The sequence below is a fragment of the Pristiophorus japonicus genome, chromosome 12, assembly GCF_044704955.1.
Source record: "Pristiophorus japonicus isolate sPriJap1 chromosome 12, sPriJap1.hap1, whole genome shotgun sequence".
In the NCBI taxonomy this organism is placed as follows: domain Eukaryota; kingdom Metazoa; phylum Chordata; class Chondrichthyes; family Pristiophoridae; genus Pristiophorus; species Pristiophorus japonicus.
The window spans coordinates 61187653-61208064 of NC_091988.1; the positions used below are offsets into that span (position 1 = coordinate 61187653).

At 47.5% G+C, this 20412-nt stretch overlaps 1 protein-coding gene across 2 annotated transcripts in view; it reads left to right on the top strand.

Moving 5' to 3' along the window:
• Positions 1–20412, top strand: part of LOC139277286 (ubiquitin-like modifier-activating enzyme 1) — a 355737-nt gene that overhangs the window by 246128 nt on the left and 89197 nt on the right. For both annotated transcript variants that reach the window (XM_070895554.1, XM_070895555.1), the window contains exon 22: positions 4633–4824. In XM_070895554.1, the coding sequence (XP_070751655.1) occupies positions 4633–4824 (192 nt within the window). The remainder of the gene's footprint in view (positions 1–4632; positions 4825–20412) is intronic.

Here is a 20412-nt window from a genome sequence, read left to right on the forward strand (position 1 = left end):
TGCCGCGTTTCCCATATTGCAACAGTGTCCACGCTTCCAAAGTACTTCATTGGCTGAAAAGTGCTTTGGGCCGTCAGGAAAAGGCACTAAAGAAATGCAAGTTCTTTTGCTGGGCGATGGTGAAAATTTGACTGCGAAGATATTTATGGCTCCAAATTGAAAAGGGGTGTGGGAAGGATGTGCAGGAGACAAGCCTCCATCTATCTGGTGGCACGATTAGACGAACGATCGATTCCCATCAGCCTTAGCACATGCCCGTGTGGCGCCCACGTTGCAGTCAGATGATGTCACCCAGAAACTGTTGCCACCGGAGGCTAGCTGGGCTGTGCAGACACGGCAGTCCCGCCTACAATTACTAACCTGGATGACACAGGGTTTCTAATCCTTTGAATAAGTGTAACACCTCCTGTTCTTTTTGTCACAACTCCTGCCAAAATAGTAAGCATCTTAATAATTCGGTGCAGAGATGCTGACACAGTCACCCCCTGCACATTTTTGCTTTGAAAGCATTAACATTAATTGGGTTTTTTTTTCAAATTACCGTTTGATTTCCCATAGGGTTGCTCATTAAGAAAAATAAATAGGTCTGTCTTCAGCTTTAACTGTCTCTGCTTGTCTCTCGCCTTCTAATTATTTTCATCTCCATCACCTTTTTTTAGATGTGCCTTCCTCTCTTTCTGTCCCCCTATTTCTCTCTTTTTGCATGCTTCCATTGGGGTTGGGTCTTGACTTAGTGGCACAGTGTAAAACGGTTGATAGCAAATCGTCAGCCCGTTTAATGTCTCTCCCGACTTTTATATCCGTTAACTTTGGCTCGCTAGCAACCGTTTTACATGGGCGCACAAAGTCAAGATCTCCCCATTGTCTCCACAGTGTCAGCTGTGGCCCAGTGGGTAGCACCCTTGCCTCTGAGTCAGAAGGTTGTGGGTTCAAGTCCCACTCCAGAGTCTTGAGCCCAGAAATCTAGGTTGACGCTCCAGTGTAGTGCTGAGGGAGTGCTGCACTGTTGGAGGTGCCGTCTTTCGGATGAGACGTTAAACTGAGACCCCTGTCTGCTCTCTCAGGTGGACGTAAAAGATCCCACTGCATTATTTCAAAGGGGAGCAGGGTCCTCCTGGGAAGAGAAATAGGGAGACAGAAAGAGAGGAATGGCGATGGAAATAATTAGAAGGCGAAAGACAAGCAGAGACAGTTCTAACAGAAGACTGACTATTTTTGTTAAGGAGCAATTAAATGAGAAATCAACTGATAATTAAAAAAGATTGTAAAAAAAAGTCCTAGCCAATATTTAAAGAAACAGATGATCTGGTCATTATCACATTGCTCTGCTCTTTGTGGGGTCTTGCTGTGCGCAATTTTGGCTGCTGAATTTCCTCAGTGACTCCACTTTAAAGAATATTTAATTTGCTTTAAAGCACTTTGGGACGCCCTGAAAGGTCGTGAAAGGCGCTATATAATTGCAAGTATGTCTGTGTGTCTTCGGTATGCCACCTCTCTGTATGCCTTTCTCAAACAATTTTTCTGTATTTATTTCACACACACTCCCTTTCTTACTTCCCACTGAAGTAGACTCTGTTTCAACTAGCTGCAGAGGTTGGTCAATGTGTACAAAGCAGAGAGCAAAAGGAGCTGCAGGGCCAGGGGCTCAGGTAGGGAGGGAGTGGGTATCCAGAGAGCGGATGCCGATTAGGGAGGGAACAATGGAGCGGGCAGCTGGGTAGGGAGGGAGCGAGGGAGCGGGGGTCCGGCTAGGGAGGGAGCGGGGGCCCGGCTAGGGAGGGAGTGGGGGCCTGGCTAGGGAGGGAGCGAGGGTCCAGCTAGGGAGGGAGCGAGGGAGCAGGGGTCCGACTAGGGAGGGAGCGGGGGCCCGGCTAGGGAGGGAGCGGGGGCCTGGCTAAGGAGGGAGCGAGGGTCCAGCTAGGGAGGGAGCGAGGGAGAGGGGGTCCGGCTAGGGAGGGCACGGGGGTCCGGCTACGGAGCGAGCGAGGGATCGGGGGTCCAGCTAGGGAGGGTGCGAGGGTCCGGCTAGGGAGGGAGCGGGGGCCCGGCTAGGAAGGGAGCGAGGGAGCGGGGGTGCGGCTAGGGAGGGAGCGGGGGTCCGGCTAAGGAGGGAGCGGGGGTCCGGCTAGGGAGGGAGCGGGGGCCCGGCTAGGGAGGGAGCGGGGGTCCGGCTAGGGAGGGAGCGGGGGCCCGGCTAGGGAGGGAGCAGGGGTCCGGCTAAGGAGGGAGCAGGGGTCCGGCTAAGGAGGGAGCAGGGGTCCGGCTAAGGAGGGAGCGGGGGCCCGGCTAAGGAGGGAGCGGGGGTCCAGCTAGGAAGGGAGCGGGGGTCCGGCTAAGGAGGGAGCAGAGGTCCGGCTAAGGAGGGAGCCGAGGTCCAGCTAGGGAGGGAGCGGGAGTCCGGCTAGGGAGGGAGCGGGGATCCGGCTAGGGAGGGAGCAGGGGTCCGGCTAAGGAAGGAGCGGGGGTCCGGCTAGGGAGGGAGCAGGGATCCGGCTAAGGAGGGAGCGGAGGTCCGGCTCGGGAGGGAGCAGGGGTCCGGCTAAGGTGGGAGCGGGGGTCCGGCTAGGGAGGGAGCAGGGGTCCGGCTAAGGAGGGAGCGGAGGTCCGGCTAGGGAGGGAGCGGGGGTCCGGCTAGGGAGGGAGCGGGGGTCCGGCTAAGGAGGGAGCGGGGGTCCGGCTAGGGAGGGAGCGGGGGCCCGGCTAGGGAGGGAGCTAGGGAGCGGGGGTCCGACTAGGGAGGGAGCGGGGGTCCGGCTAAGGAGGGAGTAGGGGCCCAGGGAGCAGGGGGCCCTGGTAGGGAGGGAGCGGGGGGCCCAGGTAGGGAGGGAGCGGGGGGGCCGGGTAGGGAGGGAGCGGGGGGCCCGGGAAGGGAGGGAGCGGGGGGGGCTTGGGTAGGGAGGGAGCAGGGGGTTCGGCTAGGGAGGGAGTGGGGGGGCTCGGGTAGGGAGTGAGTGGGGGGCCGGGTAGGGAGTGAGTGGGGGGCCCAGGTAGGGAGGGAGCAGGGCAGCCCAGGGAGGGAGGGAGCAGGGGGGCTCAGAGGGAGGGAGTGGGTGCCAGGTAGGAAGGGAGCAGGAGGGCTCAGGTATGAAGGGAGCGGGAAACCAGGTAGGGAGGGAGCGGAGGCTTGGGCCTGTCTGGGGTGAAAACAGATGCTTGAGCCCTTGAGTTGCTGCTAAAAGGGAGTGGGAGGTCCTAGCCTGTGTCTGTTGCTGATATTCTTCACAATTACACTCACAGAGAAACGTAACGCTGCCTGGCTCCAGGTATTGCGCAAATTCTAGTGTGTGCAATAGTTGTGAATAATAATTGCATGGTCAATAAAAATAAAAAAATTAATAAGGAAGACTTGCATTTGTATAGCGCCTCTCACCAACTCAGGACATTATCTGAATGGTGACAGATTAGGAAAAGGGGAGATGCAACGAGACCTGGGTGTCATGGTACATCAGTCATTGAAGGTTGGCATGCAGGTACAGCAGGCGGTTAAGAAAGCAAATGGCATGTTGGCCTTCATAGCGAAGGGGTTTGAGTACAGGGACAGGGAGGTGTTACTACAGTTGTACAGGGCCTTGGTGAGGCCACACCTGGAGTATTGTGTACAGTTTTGGTCTCCTAACTTGAGGAAGGACATTCTTGCTATTGAGGGAGTGCAGCGAAGGTTCAACAGACTGATTCCCGGGATGGCGGGACTGACATATCAAGAAAGACTGGATCAACTGGGCTTGTATTCACTGGAGTTCAGAAGAATGAGAGGGGATCTCATGGAAACGTTTAAAATTCTGACGTGTTTAGACAGGTTAGATGCAGGAAGAATGTTCCCGATGTTGGGAAGTCCACAACCAGGGGTCACAGTCTAAGGATAAGGGGTAAGCCATTTAGGACCGAGATGAGGAGAAACTTCTTCACCCAGAGAGTGGTAAACCTGTGGAATTCTCTCCCATAGAAAGTTGTTGAGGCCAATTCACTAAATATATTCAAAAAGGAGTTAGATGTAGTCCTTACTACTAGGGGGATCAAGGGGTATGGCGAGAAAGCAGGAATGGGGTATTGAAGTTGTATATTCAGCCATGAACTCATTGAATGGCGTTGCAGGCTCAAAGGGCCGAATGGCCTACTCCTGCACCTATTTTCTATGTTTCTATGTTTCTTTCCCAAAGCGTTTTACAGCCAGTGAAGTTCTTTTCAATTGTTTTCACTGTTGTAATGTCGGAAACGTGGCAGCCAATTTGCGCACAGCAAGCTTCCACAAACAGCAGTGTGATACTGACCAGATAACCTGTTTTAGTGATGTTGGTTGAGGGCTATATATTGGCCAGGACACCAAGGATAACTCCAAATAATGCCATGGGATCTTTTATATCCACCTGAGAGAGCAGACATCGCCTCGGTTTAACGTCTCATCCGAAAGACGGCACCTCCGACAGTCCAGCACTCCCTCAGCACTGCACTGGAGTGTCAGCCTAGATTTTATGCTGAAGGTTCTCGAGTGAGACTTGGACCCACGACCTGCTGACTCAGAGGCGAGGGTGTTGCCCACTGAGCCACAGCTGACACTTCAATTACAGGTAGAGTATATCTCTAACACTGAAGGGCAGAGTCTTTCAACCTTTATGTCATTGTTTTCCGTTACAGAGCAAACTGATTGCCGGAAGGATCATCCCTGCTATCGCCACCACCACAGCTGCAATCGTCGGCCTGACGTGTTTAGAGCTCTACAAGGTCGTGCAGGGTTACGGGTCAAGAGAACCCTACAGGAATGGCTTCATCAACTTGGCCCTGCCTTTCTTTGCCTTCTCTCAGCCTGTGCTTGCTGCCAAAAAGAAGGTAAGTGAGCCAGTCTCACCCTGTCTAAACCCAGGCCTGAGGTGCGACAAACACCTCCCCATCTGCCGCTGAGCACTGCACCACATGCGCTGCACTGCCCGACCTCGCTGTGCTACTCTTGACACCTGGAGCATCAAGGAAGGGATCAGTCCTCTGGTTAAGCTTGTAAAGTTCAAAGCCTTCGACATCATTTCCAACTGAGCATTGAGGGAATCCCCTTGCAAGAGCAGCCCTGATTTACCTTTACGTGATCATACCACACACGAAGTTATCATGTGGCAGAATGCAGTGTGCCAGAAAGATATCATCAGATGCAGCTAATTCCAGCCTAATAGTCGGCTGTTTCTGGACAACTGTGATGCTTGATTGACTTCAGACACAATCCATCCTGACATAAATAGACTCAGAACTGGATCTGTGAGGATCTAAGCCTGCGGGGGAACATAAAATAGGAGCAGGAGTCGGCCATGTGAAGTAGGAAATGTGAAGTTATCCACTTTAGTCGGAACAATAGAAAAGCAGAGTATTTTTTGAATGGTGAGAGATTGGGAAATGTTGGTGTTCAGAGGGGCCTGGGTGTTCTTGTACACAAATCACTGAAAGTTAACATGCAGGTACAGCAAGCAATTAAGAAAGCAACTGTTGGCCTTTATTATAAGAGTAAAGATGTCTTACTGCAATTATATCATCATCATCATCATAGGCAGTCCCTCGGAATCGAGGAAGACTTGCTTCCACTCTTAAAATGAGTCCTTAGGTGGCTGAACAGTCCAATACAAGAACCACAGACCCTGTCACAGGTGGGACAGATAGTCGTTGAGGGAAAGGCTGGGTGGGACAGGTTTGCCGCACGCTCTTTCTGCTGCCTGCGCTCGATTTCTGCATGCTCTCGGCAATGAGACTCGAGGAGCTCAGCGCCCTCCCGGATGTACTTCCTCCACTTAGGGCGGTCTTTGGCCAGGGACTCCCAGGTGTCAGTAGGGATGTTGCACTTTTTCAGGGAGGCTTTGAGGGTGTCCCTGTAACGTTTCCTCTGCCCACCTTTGGCTCGTTTGCCATGAAGGAGTTCGAGTAGAACACTTGCTTTGGGAGTCTCGTGTCAGGCATGCGAACGATGTGGCCTGCCCAGCGGAGCTGATCAAATGTGGTCAGTGCTTCAATGCTGGGGTTGTTAGCCTGGTCGAGGACGCTAATGTTGGTGCCTCTGTCCTCCCATGAGATTTCTAGGATCTTGCGGAGGCATTGTTGGTGGTATTTCTCCAGCGAATTGAGGTGTCTACTGTACATGGCCCATATCTCTCAGCCATACAGGAGGGCGGGTATTACTACGGCCCTGTAGTAGTAGTACTAGGGCCCTGGTGAGATTGCACCTAGAGTATTGTGTACAGTTTTGGTTTCCTTACCTAAGGAAGGATATACTTGCCATTGAGTGAGTGTAATGAAGATTCACCAGACTGATTCCTGGGAAGAGGGGATTGTCGTATGAGGAGCAGACTAGGCCTATATTCTCTAGAGTTTAGAAGAATGAGTGGCGATCTCATTGAAACATACAAAATTCTTACAGGACCTAATGGCTTGTATCCTAAGATCCTAAAATAAGTGGCTGCGGAGATAATGGATGCATTGGTTGTAATCTACCAAAATTCCCTGGAATCTGAGGCAAACAGAAAGCAGGAAACTATAGACCAGTTAGCCTAACATCTGCCGTTGGGAAAATGCTGGAGTCCATTATTAAGGAAGCAGTAGCAGGACATTTGGAAAAGCATAATTCAATCAAGCAAAGTCAGCATGATTTTATGAAAGCGAAATCATGTTTGACAAATTTGCTGGAGTTCTTCGAGTATGTAACGAGCAGAGTCGATAAGGGGGAACCAGTGGATGTAGTGTATTTGGATTTCCAGAAGGCATTCGATAAAGTGTCACATAAAAGATTACTGCACAAGATAATAGTTCACGGGATTGGGAGTAATATATTAGCATGGATAGAGGATTGGCTAACTAACAGAAAACAGAGAGTCGAGATAAACGGGTCAGTTTCCGATTGGCAAACAGTAACTAGTAGGATGCTGCAGGGATCGGTGCTGGGGCCTCAACTATTTACAATCTATATTAAATGACTTGGATGAGGGGACTGAGTGTAATGTAGCCAAGTTTGCTGATGATACAAAGATCGGTGGGAAAGCAAATTGTGAGGAGGACACAAAAAATCTGCAAAGGTATATGGACAGGCTAAGTGAGTGGGCAAAAATTTGGCAGATGGAGTATAATGTAGGAAAATGTGAGGTTATCCACTTTGGCAGAAAAAATAGAAAAGCAGATTATAATTTAAATGGAGAAAAATTGCAAGTGCTTCAGTACAGAGAGACCTGGTGGTCCTTATGCATGAAACACAAAAAGTTAGAATGCAGGTACAGCAAGTAATCAGGAAGGCAAATTGGCCTTTATTGCAAGGAGGATAGAGTATAAAAGCAGAGAAGTCCTGCTGCAACTGTACAGGATATTGATGAGACCACACCTGGAGTACTGCGTGCAGTTTTGGTCTCCGTATTTAAGGAAGGATATACTAGCATTGGAGGCTGTTCAGAGAAGGTTCACTATGTTGATTCCGGAGATGAGGGGATTGACTTATGATGATAGGTTGGGTCTATACGCATTGGAGTTCAGAAGAATGAGAGGTAATCTTATCAAAACATATAAGATAATGAGAGGGCTGGACAAGTTGGATGCAGAGAGTATATTTCCACTCATTGAGGAAACTAAAACTCAGGGGCATAGTCTCAGATTAAGGGGCCGCCTATTTAAAACAGAGATGAGCAGGAATTTCTTCTCTGAGGGTTATAAATCTGTGGAATGCTCTGCCCCAGAGAGCTGAGGAGGCTGGGTCATTGAATATATTTAAGGTGGAGATAGACAGATTTTTGAGCAATAAGTGAATAAAGGGTTATAAGAACATAAGAACATAAGAAATAGGAACAAGAGTAGGCCATACGGCCCCTCGAGCCTGCTCCGCCATTCAATAAGATCATGGCTGATCTAATCATGGACTCAGCTCCACTTTCTTCCCGCTCCCCATAACCCCTTATCCTCTTATCATTTAGAAACTGTCTATTTCTCTCTTAAATTTATTCAATGTCCCAGCTTCCACAGCTCTCTGAGGCAGTGAATTCCACAGATTTACAACCCTCTGAGAAGAAATTTCTCTTTATCTCTGTTTTAAATGGGCGGCCCCTTATTCGAAGATCATGCGCCCTAGTTCTAGTCCCCCCCATCAGTGGAAACATCCTCTCTGCATCCACCTTGTCAAGCCCCCTCATAATCTTATATGTTTTGACAAAATCACCTCTCAGTCTTCTGAATTCCAATGAGTAGAGGCCCTACCTAATCAACCTTTCCTCATAAGTCAACCCCCTCATCTCCGGAATTAAACTAGTGAACCTTCTCTGAACTGTCTCCAAAGCAAGTATATCCTTTTGTAAATATGGAAACCAAAACTGCACGCTGTATTCCAGGTGTGGCCTCACCAATACCCTGTACAACTGTAGTAAGACTTCCCTGCTTTTATACTCCATCCCCTTCGCAATAAAGGCCAAGATTCCATTGGCCTTCCTGATCACTTGCTGAACCTCCATATTATCCTTTTGTGTTTCATGCACAAGTACCCCCAAGTCCTGCTGCACTGCAGCACTTTGCAATCTTTCTCCATTTAAATAATAACTTGCTCTTTGATTTTTTTCCTGCCAAAGTGCATGACCTCACACTTTCTAACATTATACTCCATCTGCCAAACTTTTGACCACTATTTAGTCTGTCTATGTCCTTTTGCAGATTTTTTGTGTCCTCCTCACAAATTGCTTTTCCTCCCATCTTTGAATCGCCAGCAAACTTAGCTACGTTACACTCAGTCCTTTCTTCCAAGTCGTTAATATAGATTGTAAATAGTTGGGATCCCAGCACTGATCCCTGTGGCACCCCACTAGTTACTGGTTGCCAACCAGAGAATAAACCATTTATCCGGACTCTCTGTTTTCTGTTAGTTAGCCAATCCTCTATCCATGCTAATATATTACCACCACACCGTGAACTTTTATCTTGTACAGTAACCTTTTATGTGGCACCTTGTCAAATGCCTTCTGGAAGTCCAAATACACCACATCTACTGGTTCCCCTTTATCCACCCTGTTCGTTACATCCTAAAAGAATTCCAGCAAATTTGTAAAACATGGGAAGCAGGCAGGGAAGTGGAACTGAGTCCATGATCAGACCAGCCATGATATTAAATGGTGGAGCAGGCTCTAGGGGTCAAATGGCCGACACCTGCTCCTATTTCTTGTGTTCTTGATGTTTTCTCTGGCTGAGGAGTCTAGAACCAGGGGTCACAGTCTCAGAATAAGGGGTCGGCCATTTAGGACTGAGCTGAGGAGAAACTTCTTCACTCATTGAGTGGTGAATCTTTGGAATTCTTTACCTCAGAGGGCTGTGGCGTCTCAGTCGTTGAGTATATTCAAGGCCGAGATCGATAGAATTTTGGATATTAAGGGAATCAAAGGATGTGGAGGTAGTGCAGGAAAGTGGAGTTGAGGTGGAAGATCAGCCATGATCTCATTAAATGGCGGAGCAGGCTCGAGGGGCAGAATGGCCTACTCCTGCTCCTAATTCTTATGTTCGGTTCTTATACGACCCCTCGAGCCTGGTCCACCATTCAATAAGATCATGGCTGGAGTATCTTTGGTGAAAGATCGATCTTTGTCGTTTGACTGCAATTTCTGGGGGTTGTGTTTTTATTGTGCATCACATTTTAAATTGCCCTCACCATTCAGCATGGATTCGCGGGGCCTCGTTTAAGAGGAATTTACTTCTGACTTTTATCCTTAACAGGACATTGATGAAACAAAGCTATTGAGGCCGTGTTAAAATAGTGTCGAAATGAAGATGCTATACGTGGAAAAAAAACACCCAATTGAACTATCAATGAATCTATTGCATTCAGCAATGAGTGCTCCACTACACTGGGCACTGGGGGGAGGGGGGGGGGGGGCGGGAAGGGGGCGGGTGGTCACCGTGTATCGCCCTTACATTGCTTTAGCTCTGCAATTTCCCCAGGGCACGTCATGGAAATACCTTTCTAGACCCTTTACCAAGACTGAATGAAGTTACACAAAATGTAAGAAGATTCCTGCTTAACAATCATTCCCGGTGGTACCGAAAAAAGCCAACGCAATAAAGGCCTGGGGCCTTCTTGTCTCTGTAGCATTGTAATATTTTTTTTATTCGTTGTCAGATGTGGGCGTCACTGGCAAGGCCAGCATTTATTGTCCATCCCTGATTGAGAAGGTGGTGGTGAGCCACATTTTTGAACCGTTGCAGTCCGTGTGCTGAATGTACTCCCACAGTGCTGTTAGGGAGGGAGTTTCAGGGTTTTGACCCAGCGATGATGAAGGAATGGCGATATATTTCCAAGTCAGGATGGTGTGTGACTTGGAGGGGAACTTGGAGGTGGTGGTGTTCCCACGCGCCTGCTTCCCTCGTCCTTCTAGGTGATAGAGATCACAGGTTTGGTTTTGGAATTGCTGCAGTGCATCTTGTAGATGGTACACACTGCAGCCACGGTGCACCGGTGGTGGAGGGAGTGAATGTTGAAGGTGGTGGAGCAAACATCCATCTGGAGTTAATATTAATGAGGTTTCCATTCTTCCCCTGACCATAATGGAGTTTCTCCTGGGGCCGTAAAAGGTTTATTATAATGGGAGGTTTGCAGAAAAGTAGTTTGCAATTATAAGGTACAAGCGTAATTTAAGTAGTAGAAAGGTTGTGTAGAAATAATGAGGCCCCATTGCCTTGGCAACCAGTATCCTTACAGAGGCTTTGGCAGTACTGTCATATGAGATGAGGGGGTTGACTTATGAGGAAAGGTTGGGCCTCTACTCATTGGAATTCAGAAGAATGAGAGGTGATCTTATCGAAATGTATAAGATTATGAGGGGACTTGACAAGGTGGACGCAGAGAGGGTGTTTCCACTGATAGGGGAGACTAGAACTAGAGGGCATGATCTTAGAATAAGGGACTGCCCATTTAAAACAGAGATGAGGAGAAATTTCTTCTCTGAGAGTTGTGGATCTGTAGAATTCGCTGCCTCAGAGAGCTGTGGAAGCTGGGACATTGAATAAATTTAAGACAGAAATAGACAGTTTCTTGAACGATAAGGGGATAAGGGGTTATGGAGAGCGGGCAGGGAAGTGGAGCTGAGTCCGTGATCAGATCGGCCATGGTCGTGTTGAATGGCGGAGCAGGCTCGAGGGGTCGTATGGTCTTCTCCTGCTCCTATTTCTTATGTTCTTATGAGCAGAGATTGGGTCGACTAGGCCTGTATTCACTAGAGTTTAGAAGAATGAGAGGGGATCTCATTGAAACGTATAAAATTCTGACGGGGTTCGACAGACTGGATGTGGGGAGTATGTTTCCCCTGGCTGGGAAGTCTAGAACAAGGGGTCACAATCTCAGGATACGGGGTAGGAAATTTAGGACCGAGATGAGGAGCAATTTCTTCACTCAGAGGGTGGTGAATCTGTGGAATTCTCTACCACAGAAGGCTGTGGAGGCCAAGTCACTGAATATATTTAGGAAGGAGATGGATAGATTTCTAGACACAAAAGGCATCAAGGGGTATGGGAAAAAAGCGGGAATATGGGGCCCAAGTTTCCACATGATTTGCGCCTGATTTTTAGGAGCAACTGGTGGAGAACGGACTATCTTAGAAATCGCAATTCTCCACATTTTTTTTTCTGCAATTCTAGTCAGGTAGCACAGTTCTACTTTGGGACAGAATTTTTTCTTCAAAAGGGGGCGTGTCCGGCCACTGACGCCTGATTTGAAAGTTTCCACAGTGAAAACGTATTCCAAACTAAGTTAGAATGGAGCAAGTGAAGATTTTTGTAGAACTGAAAAAACCTGTTCTACACATTAAAAAATCAGGCGCAGATTACAAATTAGGCGTCCAGAACGAGGTGGGGGGGGAGGGGCGGGGTAGGGAAGTCATTAAATTCTACAATAAATCCTTATTTATACTTCTACAAATATTATACAAATAAATCCAACCTGAATAAACATTTATAAGCAAAGAAAAGATTAAATAAACCATCTTCCTACCTGTGTGAAAGTGCTTCAGGCACGGAGAATGCTGCAGTCAGCCTGAGGCGCCCGTTCTTCCCGCGGGGGGGGGGGGGGGAGGGGAGAGGAGGCGCCCGTTCTTCCCGCGGGGGGGGGAGGGGAAGGAGACAGTGAGAAGGCTGAAAGTGCTGATGTGCTGATGGCAATGTGCTTTTATTTAAAAAAATTTCAAAAATTAAACAGCTACAAAGAACTACAAAAATGGCCGAGTGCCAATGTTTTTTTCACACTGCGCGTGCGCGAACGCTCCAACGCGCACGCGCAGGGTTGCCGGCAGGAAAAAAACTAATTTAAATACTACCCGCCCCCTCCCACTTACAAAATCGGCGCGAGTGTAGGCTCCGCCCCCCCTTGGGCGCCGCGCCAGGCAGACAAGGAGCTGCAGAACGCTCCAGAATTGCGAGGTTTTTTTTAGGCGCCGTTTTAGGCGCGAAAAACGGGCACCCAGCTCGGAGGGGCACCCGTTTTTTATCGTGTGGAAACTTGGGCCCATGGTGTTGAGATAGAGGATCAGCCATGATCGTATTAAATGGCGGTGTAGGCTCGAAGGGCCGAATGGCCTATTACTGCTCCTATTTTCTGTGTTTCTTGTTACTACATTAGAGATTAAGAGGGAAGACTCTAAGGAACATTGAAATGTAAAAACTCAGTTCGCAAATTATCATGAGGCTACTAAGTAATGTTTTGTCTTATGTCTGAAATTTGTTCATTTTACAATTTTAACGTTTGAAGGATTTTTAACAACGGACATGATCGGCAGTAATTTCCACAGGGTGTGTACTGATCGTCCGGTGTAACTTTGGTGGGAGGTCGGCGGAAATCCCAGAGAAATGGAAATGGACGTTCGCATTTTTTCTCCAGGGTTTCCGCCAATGTTACGGCAAGCGATCGGGACAGCTCCTGCCAGTGTTACCCTAATGGCATCATCACGCATGCTTTTGCTTTCATATTTAATTAAATTGGGGTGCATGAACAGAGAGACCTGGGGGTTAATGTGCACAAGTCGGTGAAGGTGGCAGGGCAGGTTGAGAAAGCGGGTTGTAAAGCTTACGGAATCCTAGGCTTCATGCATAAAGGCATTGAGTACAAAAGCAAGGACGTTATGATGAACCTTTATAAAACACTGGTTCTCCCTCAACTGGAGTATTGTCTCCAATTCCGGGCATCACACTTTAGGAAGGATGTGAAGGCCTTAGGAAGGGTGCAGAAAAGATTTACAAGAATGGTTCCAGGGATGAGGGATGTCAGTTACCTGGATAAACTGGAGAAGCTGGGGTTGTTCTCCTTAGAGCAGAGAAGGTTGAGAGGAGATTTGATTGAGATGTTCAAAACAATGAGGGGTTGCGACAGAGAGGAATTGGAAGGGTCGAGAACCAAAGGACACAGATTTAAGATGATTGGCAAACGGACCAAAGATGACACAAGGAAAAACCTTTTTACACAGTAAGTGGTGAGGATCTGGAATGCACTGCCTGAAAGGATGGTGGAGGCAGACTCAAACGTGGCTTTCAAAAGAGAGTTGGATAAGTACCTGAAGGAAAAAATTTGCAGGGCTACGGGGAAAGGGTGGGGGAGTGGGACTAGCTGAAGTGCTCTTGCAGAGAGCCGGCACGGGCTCGACGGGCCGAATGACCTCCTTCTGTGCTGTAACCATTCCATGATTCTATGAAATGTCTTGCAAGCAACTATTCCACTATCATTGAGACGGTCAAAACCTTTTCTGTTAGCCTATAAGGCACTGTCATTCAAAGTTTGCGCTTTATAGGTCAATGTTTGGGTGCTGTCTCTAAACATATTATTACCATTTTAAAACTTTTAGTATTCTGATTATAAATATATATATATTCCATTCGTCATCCGATAGCAAAAGACCACATTCACACATGTTGATGTCTAAGTAATGCTGAGGACATTCACCAACCCCGGTCTGTGAAACTTGACACCCATCTGCTAAGCGCCACGTGATCCAGGTAATTTGTGATCCGTCTGTTACTCAGGAAGACTGGGGGGAGCGGTGACCTGAGCACAGATGTATCTTTTCCTGATAATATCGTATTAGGACTTCTGTTCGGGATCATTTGAAAGTCGTTTTGTTGTGGTGACCCAACAGTGCCAGATGGAGGTGCAGATGTCGGCAGTATGTTCCGTTCCATCGCAGAAGCTGCATCTTGTAGGTTACCAACGTGTTTATTCAAAGGATGATATGAATTAAAGGAATACTTCTCAATAAAATAGAATGAGGACTGCAGTTGCTCAGTGGTTGAATGCACTACCCTGGGTGGTATGTAGTCCAGAGAAGTCCCAGGTTCAATCCATGATCTACAATCATGGAATGGTTACAGCACAGAAGGCCATTCGGCCCGTCGAGCCCGTGCCGGCTCTCAGCCAGTCCCACTCCCGCTTTCCCCATAGCCCTGCAATTTTTTTTCCTTCAGATACTTATCCAATTCCCTTTTGAAAGATAAGATTGAGTCTGCCTCCACCAGCCTTTTAGGCAGTGCATCCAAGATCTTAACCCCTCGCTGCGAATATAAGATTTTTCTTATGTCGCCTTTGGTTCTTTTGCCAATCATCTTAAATCTGTGTCCTCTGATTCTCGACCCTACTGAAAATGGGAACAGTTTCTATCTACTCTGTCCAGATCCCTCATGATTTTGAACACCTCGATCAAATCTCCTCTCAATCTTCTTTGCTCCAAAGAGAACAACCCCAGCTTCTCTAGTCTATCAACGTAACTGAAGTCTCACATTTCTGGAATCACTCTCGTAAATATTTTCTGCATCTTCTCTAAGGCCTTCACATCCTTCCTAAAGAGTGGTGTCCAGAATTGGACACAGTACTCCAGTTGGGGCCGAACCAGTCATTTATACAGGTTCATCATAATTTCCACACTTTTGTACTCTATGCCTCTATTAATGAAGCTCAGAATCCCATAATCTTTTTTAACTGCTTTCTCAATCTGCCCTGTCACCTTCAATGATTTGTGCACTCATACCCCCAGCTCTCTCTGTTCGTGCACCTCTTTCAGGATTGTACCATTTAGATATATGTCCTCTCCTAATTCTTTCTACCAAAATGTTTCACTTCACACCTTTCTGCGTTAAATTTCATCTGCCACAGGTCCGCCCATTTTACTAGCCTGTCTTCCTGAAGTCTATCCCTCTCCTCCTCACCGTTCACTATACTTCCAGGTTTTGTGGCATCTGCAAATTTTGAAATTGTGCCCTGTACACCCACGTCAAAGAAATTAATATATATCAAGAAAAGCGGTGGTCCTAGAACCGATTCTGGGAACACCACTGTATACCTTCCTCCAGTCTGAAAAACAACCGTTCACCACTACTCTCTGTTTCCGATCACTCAGCCAATTTTGTATCCATGCTGCCACTGTCCCCTTTATTCCATAGGCATCAATTTTGCTGGCAAGCTGATTATGTGGCACTTTTGTCGAACACCTTTTCGAAATCCACATCAACTGCATTGCCCTCATCAATCCTCTCTGTTACCTCATCAAAAAACTAGATCAAATTGGTTAAACACGATTTGCCTTTAACAAATCCGTGCCGGCTTTCCTTAATTAATCCACACCTAAACAAGCGATTTGTTAATTTTGTCCCTGATTACTGCCTATGCTGATCTTGTCAGAGTGGCAGTAGATTAAAAGAAAGGACTTGCATTTATGTCGCGCTTTCACAACCTCAGGACATACCAAAGGGCTTTACAGCCAACCGAGTACTTTTGAAGTGTAGTCACTGTTGCAATGTAGGAAGTGCGGCAGCCAAAAAAGGTGCAGCACTCCCTCAGTATTGCCACAGGAGTGTCAGCCTAGATTTTGCTCTAGATTTTGCAGGCTGGGGGATCAGAAAGTTAACCGGGCATAAAGCCCATCTCGAGTAACAGTGGTCGTGGTTTTACACCCATATTTGTGTCCCTCAGCACTGCACAAGGAGGCACACGCTGGGCAGAGTGTTGTGACAGCTCAGTACTGGCACAGTGTCAGAACCTTGTTCCGCCCCCCCGCCTTCCGCTGCCATCATCTGATTTTACTTAGGTTTCTCAAAGGAGCAGACTTCAGGTCGACCTCAGCTGGCTCCTGCCCTTTGAACCCCAATGCCTGATGCAGGTCACTGAAAGCCTGAGACAGTCGAGAGTCTGTGTGGACGGAAATGTGCCTGCGTCCAACATAAGTCTGCGGATTTCTTCGTTCCAAAGATGTCCCGTGCAACATTTGAATTGAAGAAGTTAAACTTCAGTTGCAACCTTTGACACAACCAAGCTCGTGTGGGGGTTCTAGGCCCAGTCTAGAGGCAATGGAGGTGATCTTATTGAAACATATAAGATAATGAGGGGGCTCGAAAAGGTGGATGCAGAGAGGATATTTTCACTCATAGGGGAAACTAAAACTAGGGGACATAGTCTCAGAATAAGGGGCTGCCCATTTAAAACTGAGATGAGGAGAAATTTCTTCTCTAAGTGGGTCGTAAATCTGTGGAATTCTCTGCCCCAGAGAGCTATGGAGGCTGGGTCATTGAATATATTTGAGGCGGAGATAGACGGATTTTTGAGAGATAAGGGAGTAAAGGATTATGGGGAGCGGGCAGGGAAGTGGAGCTGAGTCCAAGTGGAGATCAGCCACGATTTTATTGAATGGCGGAGCAGACTCGATGGGCCAAATAGCCTAATCCTGATCCTATTTCTTATGTTCATATGTAATGGAAGAGCTGGAATATTGCACTTGGAGAAGAGAGGGGCAGAATTAATCTCCGAAAAGAATTGCATACTCTTGTTGTATCCAGTAGTACTGGCTAAAATCATTCTTCCATCTCCTAAGATAATAGGAAATAGGAGCCTTACAGCCCCTCAAGCGTGCTCCACCATTCAATAAGATCATGGCTGATCTTCGACCTCAACACTGTCCCGCCTGATCCCCATATCCCTTGATTCCTTCTCTACCACTCCTGAAGACAGTGACTGATGCTAGGGTATTGCACCCGATTGGCTGTCTTCATATGTGAGCCTGGATACTGAGCATTGGTGGGCTATTCAGGTCATGGGAGGTGAGGCGTCACAGCTAATCTGAAACCGACCTTTGTCCAAAATTCCATACCTGCATACTGCCCAGTGAGGGTCACTGTATCATGTTGGAAGTGTCAGCCGTGGCTCAGTCAGTAGCACCCTCGCCTCTGATTCAGAAGGTCGTGGGTTCAAGTCCCATTCCAGGGACTTGAGTACAAAAATCCAGGCTGACACTCCACTCCAGTGCAGTGCAGTGCTGAGGGAGTGCTATGCTGTTGGAAGTGTCGTCTTTCAGATGAGATGGTAAACCGAGGCCCCGTCTGCCCTTTCAGGTGGGCCTAAAAGGTCCCAAGGCACTATTTTGAAGATGAGCAGGGGAGTTATCCCCAGTGTCCTGGCCAATATTTATCCCTCAATCAACATATCAGATACAAATGATCTGGTCATTATCACATTGCTGTTTGTGGGAGCTTGCTTGTGCGCAAATTGGCTGCCACGCTTCCTGCATTACAATAAGTGACTGCACGTCAGAAAGTGCTTCATTGGCTGTAAAGCACTTTAGGATGTTCGGTGATCATGAAAGGCGCTATATAAATGCAAGGCTTTCCTTTTTTTAATGAATGGGGGTCTTAGCTGATCTTCTTTCGCCTTCCCTATTCCAGGGACACCGAAATAGGACCCCTATCCTCATCCCAGCGAACTCAAACAGAACTGAATCAAAGCAGGAGCCTTCTTAGTTTGTATGGCTTAAAACCGTAACACAAAATTGTGTTCAAATCCCTTCATGGCCCCTCCCTATCTCTGTAACCTCCTCCAGCCCTACGACCCTCTGAGATATCTGCGTTCCTCACATTCAGGCCTCACGTACATCCCCAATTTCCTTTGCCCCATCATTGGCGGCAGTGCCTTCATTTGTCTAGGCCCTAAGCTCTGGAATTTGCTCCCTAAACCTCTCCACCTCTGTCACCTCCTTTAAGATGCTTCTTAAAAGCTAACTCTTTGACTATGTTCGCCTGTCCCAATGTCTTCTTATTTGGCTCGGTGTCAATTTTGATCTGATTACATTGAGGTGAAGTGCCTTGGGATGTTTTACTATGTTAAAGGTGCTATGTAAATGCAAGTTGCTGTTGTTGTTGTTGTTGACCCACTGGGGGATTGACCAGCATCATACCATGTGGTTCAGGGTGATACAGGGAGAATGATATTTCTCATTTCTATAGTGTATTGACAGTAAATTTTCTTTCATTATGCCTCCACTGTAAATCCTTCAGGATTTGAACACACCATTGGTGCGGGTGGGTTAGGGGGCATGAAAGGGGGGGTCCCTTGAGTTGTACGAAGGCAGCAGTCTGTCTTAATTACAGTATCAGCATCGCCTTTATGTGCTGTCAAGTCAAAATAAGTCAGCTTTCAATTGCCTTTTGCAGCAGAGGCTATGCAAGGTGTCCCACCCAGGGCTTGGTGCTCCTGTCTCCATGGCGACCATAAATATAGTGCTCAATAGGTTTCGCTGCAATTACCTGACTCTTAACTTCAGCTTTGTGTACTCAAGAGCTCCCCCCCCGCCCCCCCAAAACCCCCTCCGCTCCCAACTGATTATGATTCTGGCTGTGTACAGTTGTATCTATCCTGGGTACTTCTCAGGCAGTTACATCATGGGATGATTAAACTGACAGCCTCTGTGAAACTGTAACATGCAACTGATGGGCTGGGACAGATGGCCATGTAGCTCATAAGTAAACAGTGCAAGTGTTTAACTGCAGATCATTAATGAGGCACACTAATGTTGTACAGTCACCTCCAGACTCTGGACGATAAATTCCAATGCTCCAAGCAGCTCTCCAGTCAGTCTACATTTCATAAAATTCCAATGGACTGGACCACTTCCTCTTCTATTTTATCAGTCTTTCCCAGGCCCTCAAAACTCTGGATCTCCTCAAGCCTCTTAAGGGTCAGCACTCTAAGCCACATGTTTGCCAAGGTGTCAGCCGTGGCTCAGTGGGCAGCACCTTGCCTCTGAGTCAGAAGGTTGTGGGTTCAAGTCCCACTCCAGGGACTTGAGCACAAAAATCTAGGCTGACACTCCCAGTGCAGTACTGAGGGAGTGCTGCACTGTCAGAGGTGCTGTCTTTCAGATGAGGCATTAATCAGAGGCCCTGTCTGCTCTCACAGGTGGATATAAAAGATTCCAGGGCACTATTTCAAAGAAGAGCAGGGGAGTTATCCTGGTGTCCTGCCCAATATTTATCCCTCAATCAACATCACTAAAATAACAGATTATTTAGTCTTTATCACGTTGCTTTTTGTGGGAGCTTGCTGTGCGCAAATTGGCTGCCGCATTTCCTACATTACAACAGTGACTACACTTCAAAAAGTATTTAATAAGCTGTAAAGCCATTAAAGACACTATATAAATGCAAGTCTTTCTTTTTATTTGCTAATTACCTCGTCCTGATTTACCTCATCTCTCTTGCTCTTGTCAGCCTTGGTGGTGTCCTGTTGTTATTGTTGTTGTTGTGTTATGGGCCTTCTCCCTTCGCCTAAGTTTCTACATAAGAACATAAGAAATAGGAGCAGGAGTAGACCATATGGCCCCTGGAGTCTGCTCCGCCATTTAATACAATCATGGCTGATCCGATCATGGACTCAGCTCCACTTCCCTGCCCATAACCCCTTATCCCCATATCAGTTAAGAAACTGTCTATCGCTGTCTTAAATTTATTCAATGTCCCAGCTTCCACAGCTTCCTGAGGCAGCAAATTCCACAGATTTACAACCCTCTGAGAGAAGAAATTCCTCCTCATCTCAGTTTTAAATGGGCGGCCCTTTATTCTAAGATTGTGCCCCCTAGTTCTAGTCTCCCCCATCAGTGGAGACATCCTCTCTGCATCCACCTTGTCAAGCCCCCTCATAATCTTATATGTTTCGATAAGATCACCTCTCATTCTTCTGAATTCCAATGAGTAGAGGCCCAACCTACTCAACCTTTCCTCATAAGTCAACCCCCTCATCTCCGGAATAAACCTAGTAAACCTTCTCTGAACTATCTCCAAAGCAAGTATATCCTTTCGTAAATATGGAAACCAAAACTGACAAAAGAACAACTCCCATTGACTGAAATGCGACTGGAACAAACCTCAACCCATTCACTGCCGTGTGTGGAATGGCAGTGGATCAAACGATTCCCTATTCCTGATCTCCGCATGCACTGTTCCCTAGTTATCTGACACTCAGTGAATGGTGGCATTATCCCAAGTCACGGGGTCAAATTCCATGTGTCTGCTGATGACATACGGCTCAACCAATCCAACGCCGCCACCACCCTTGACTGCATGACCACCTCTGTGCCTTCCAACTCCTTGTCCAGCATCAAGCTTTCCTGCCTCCACCCTTACCGAGCCACTTTG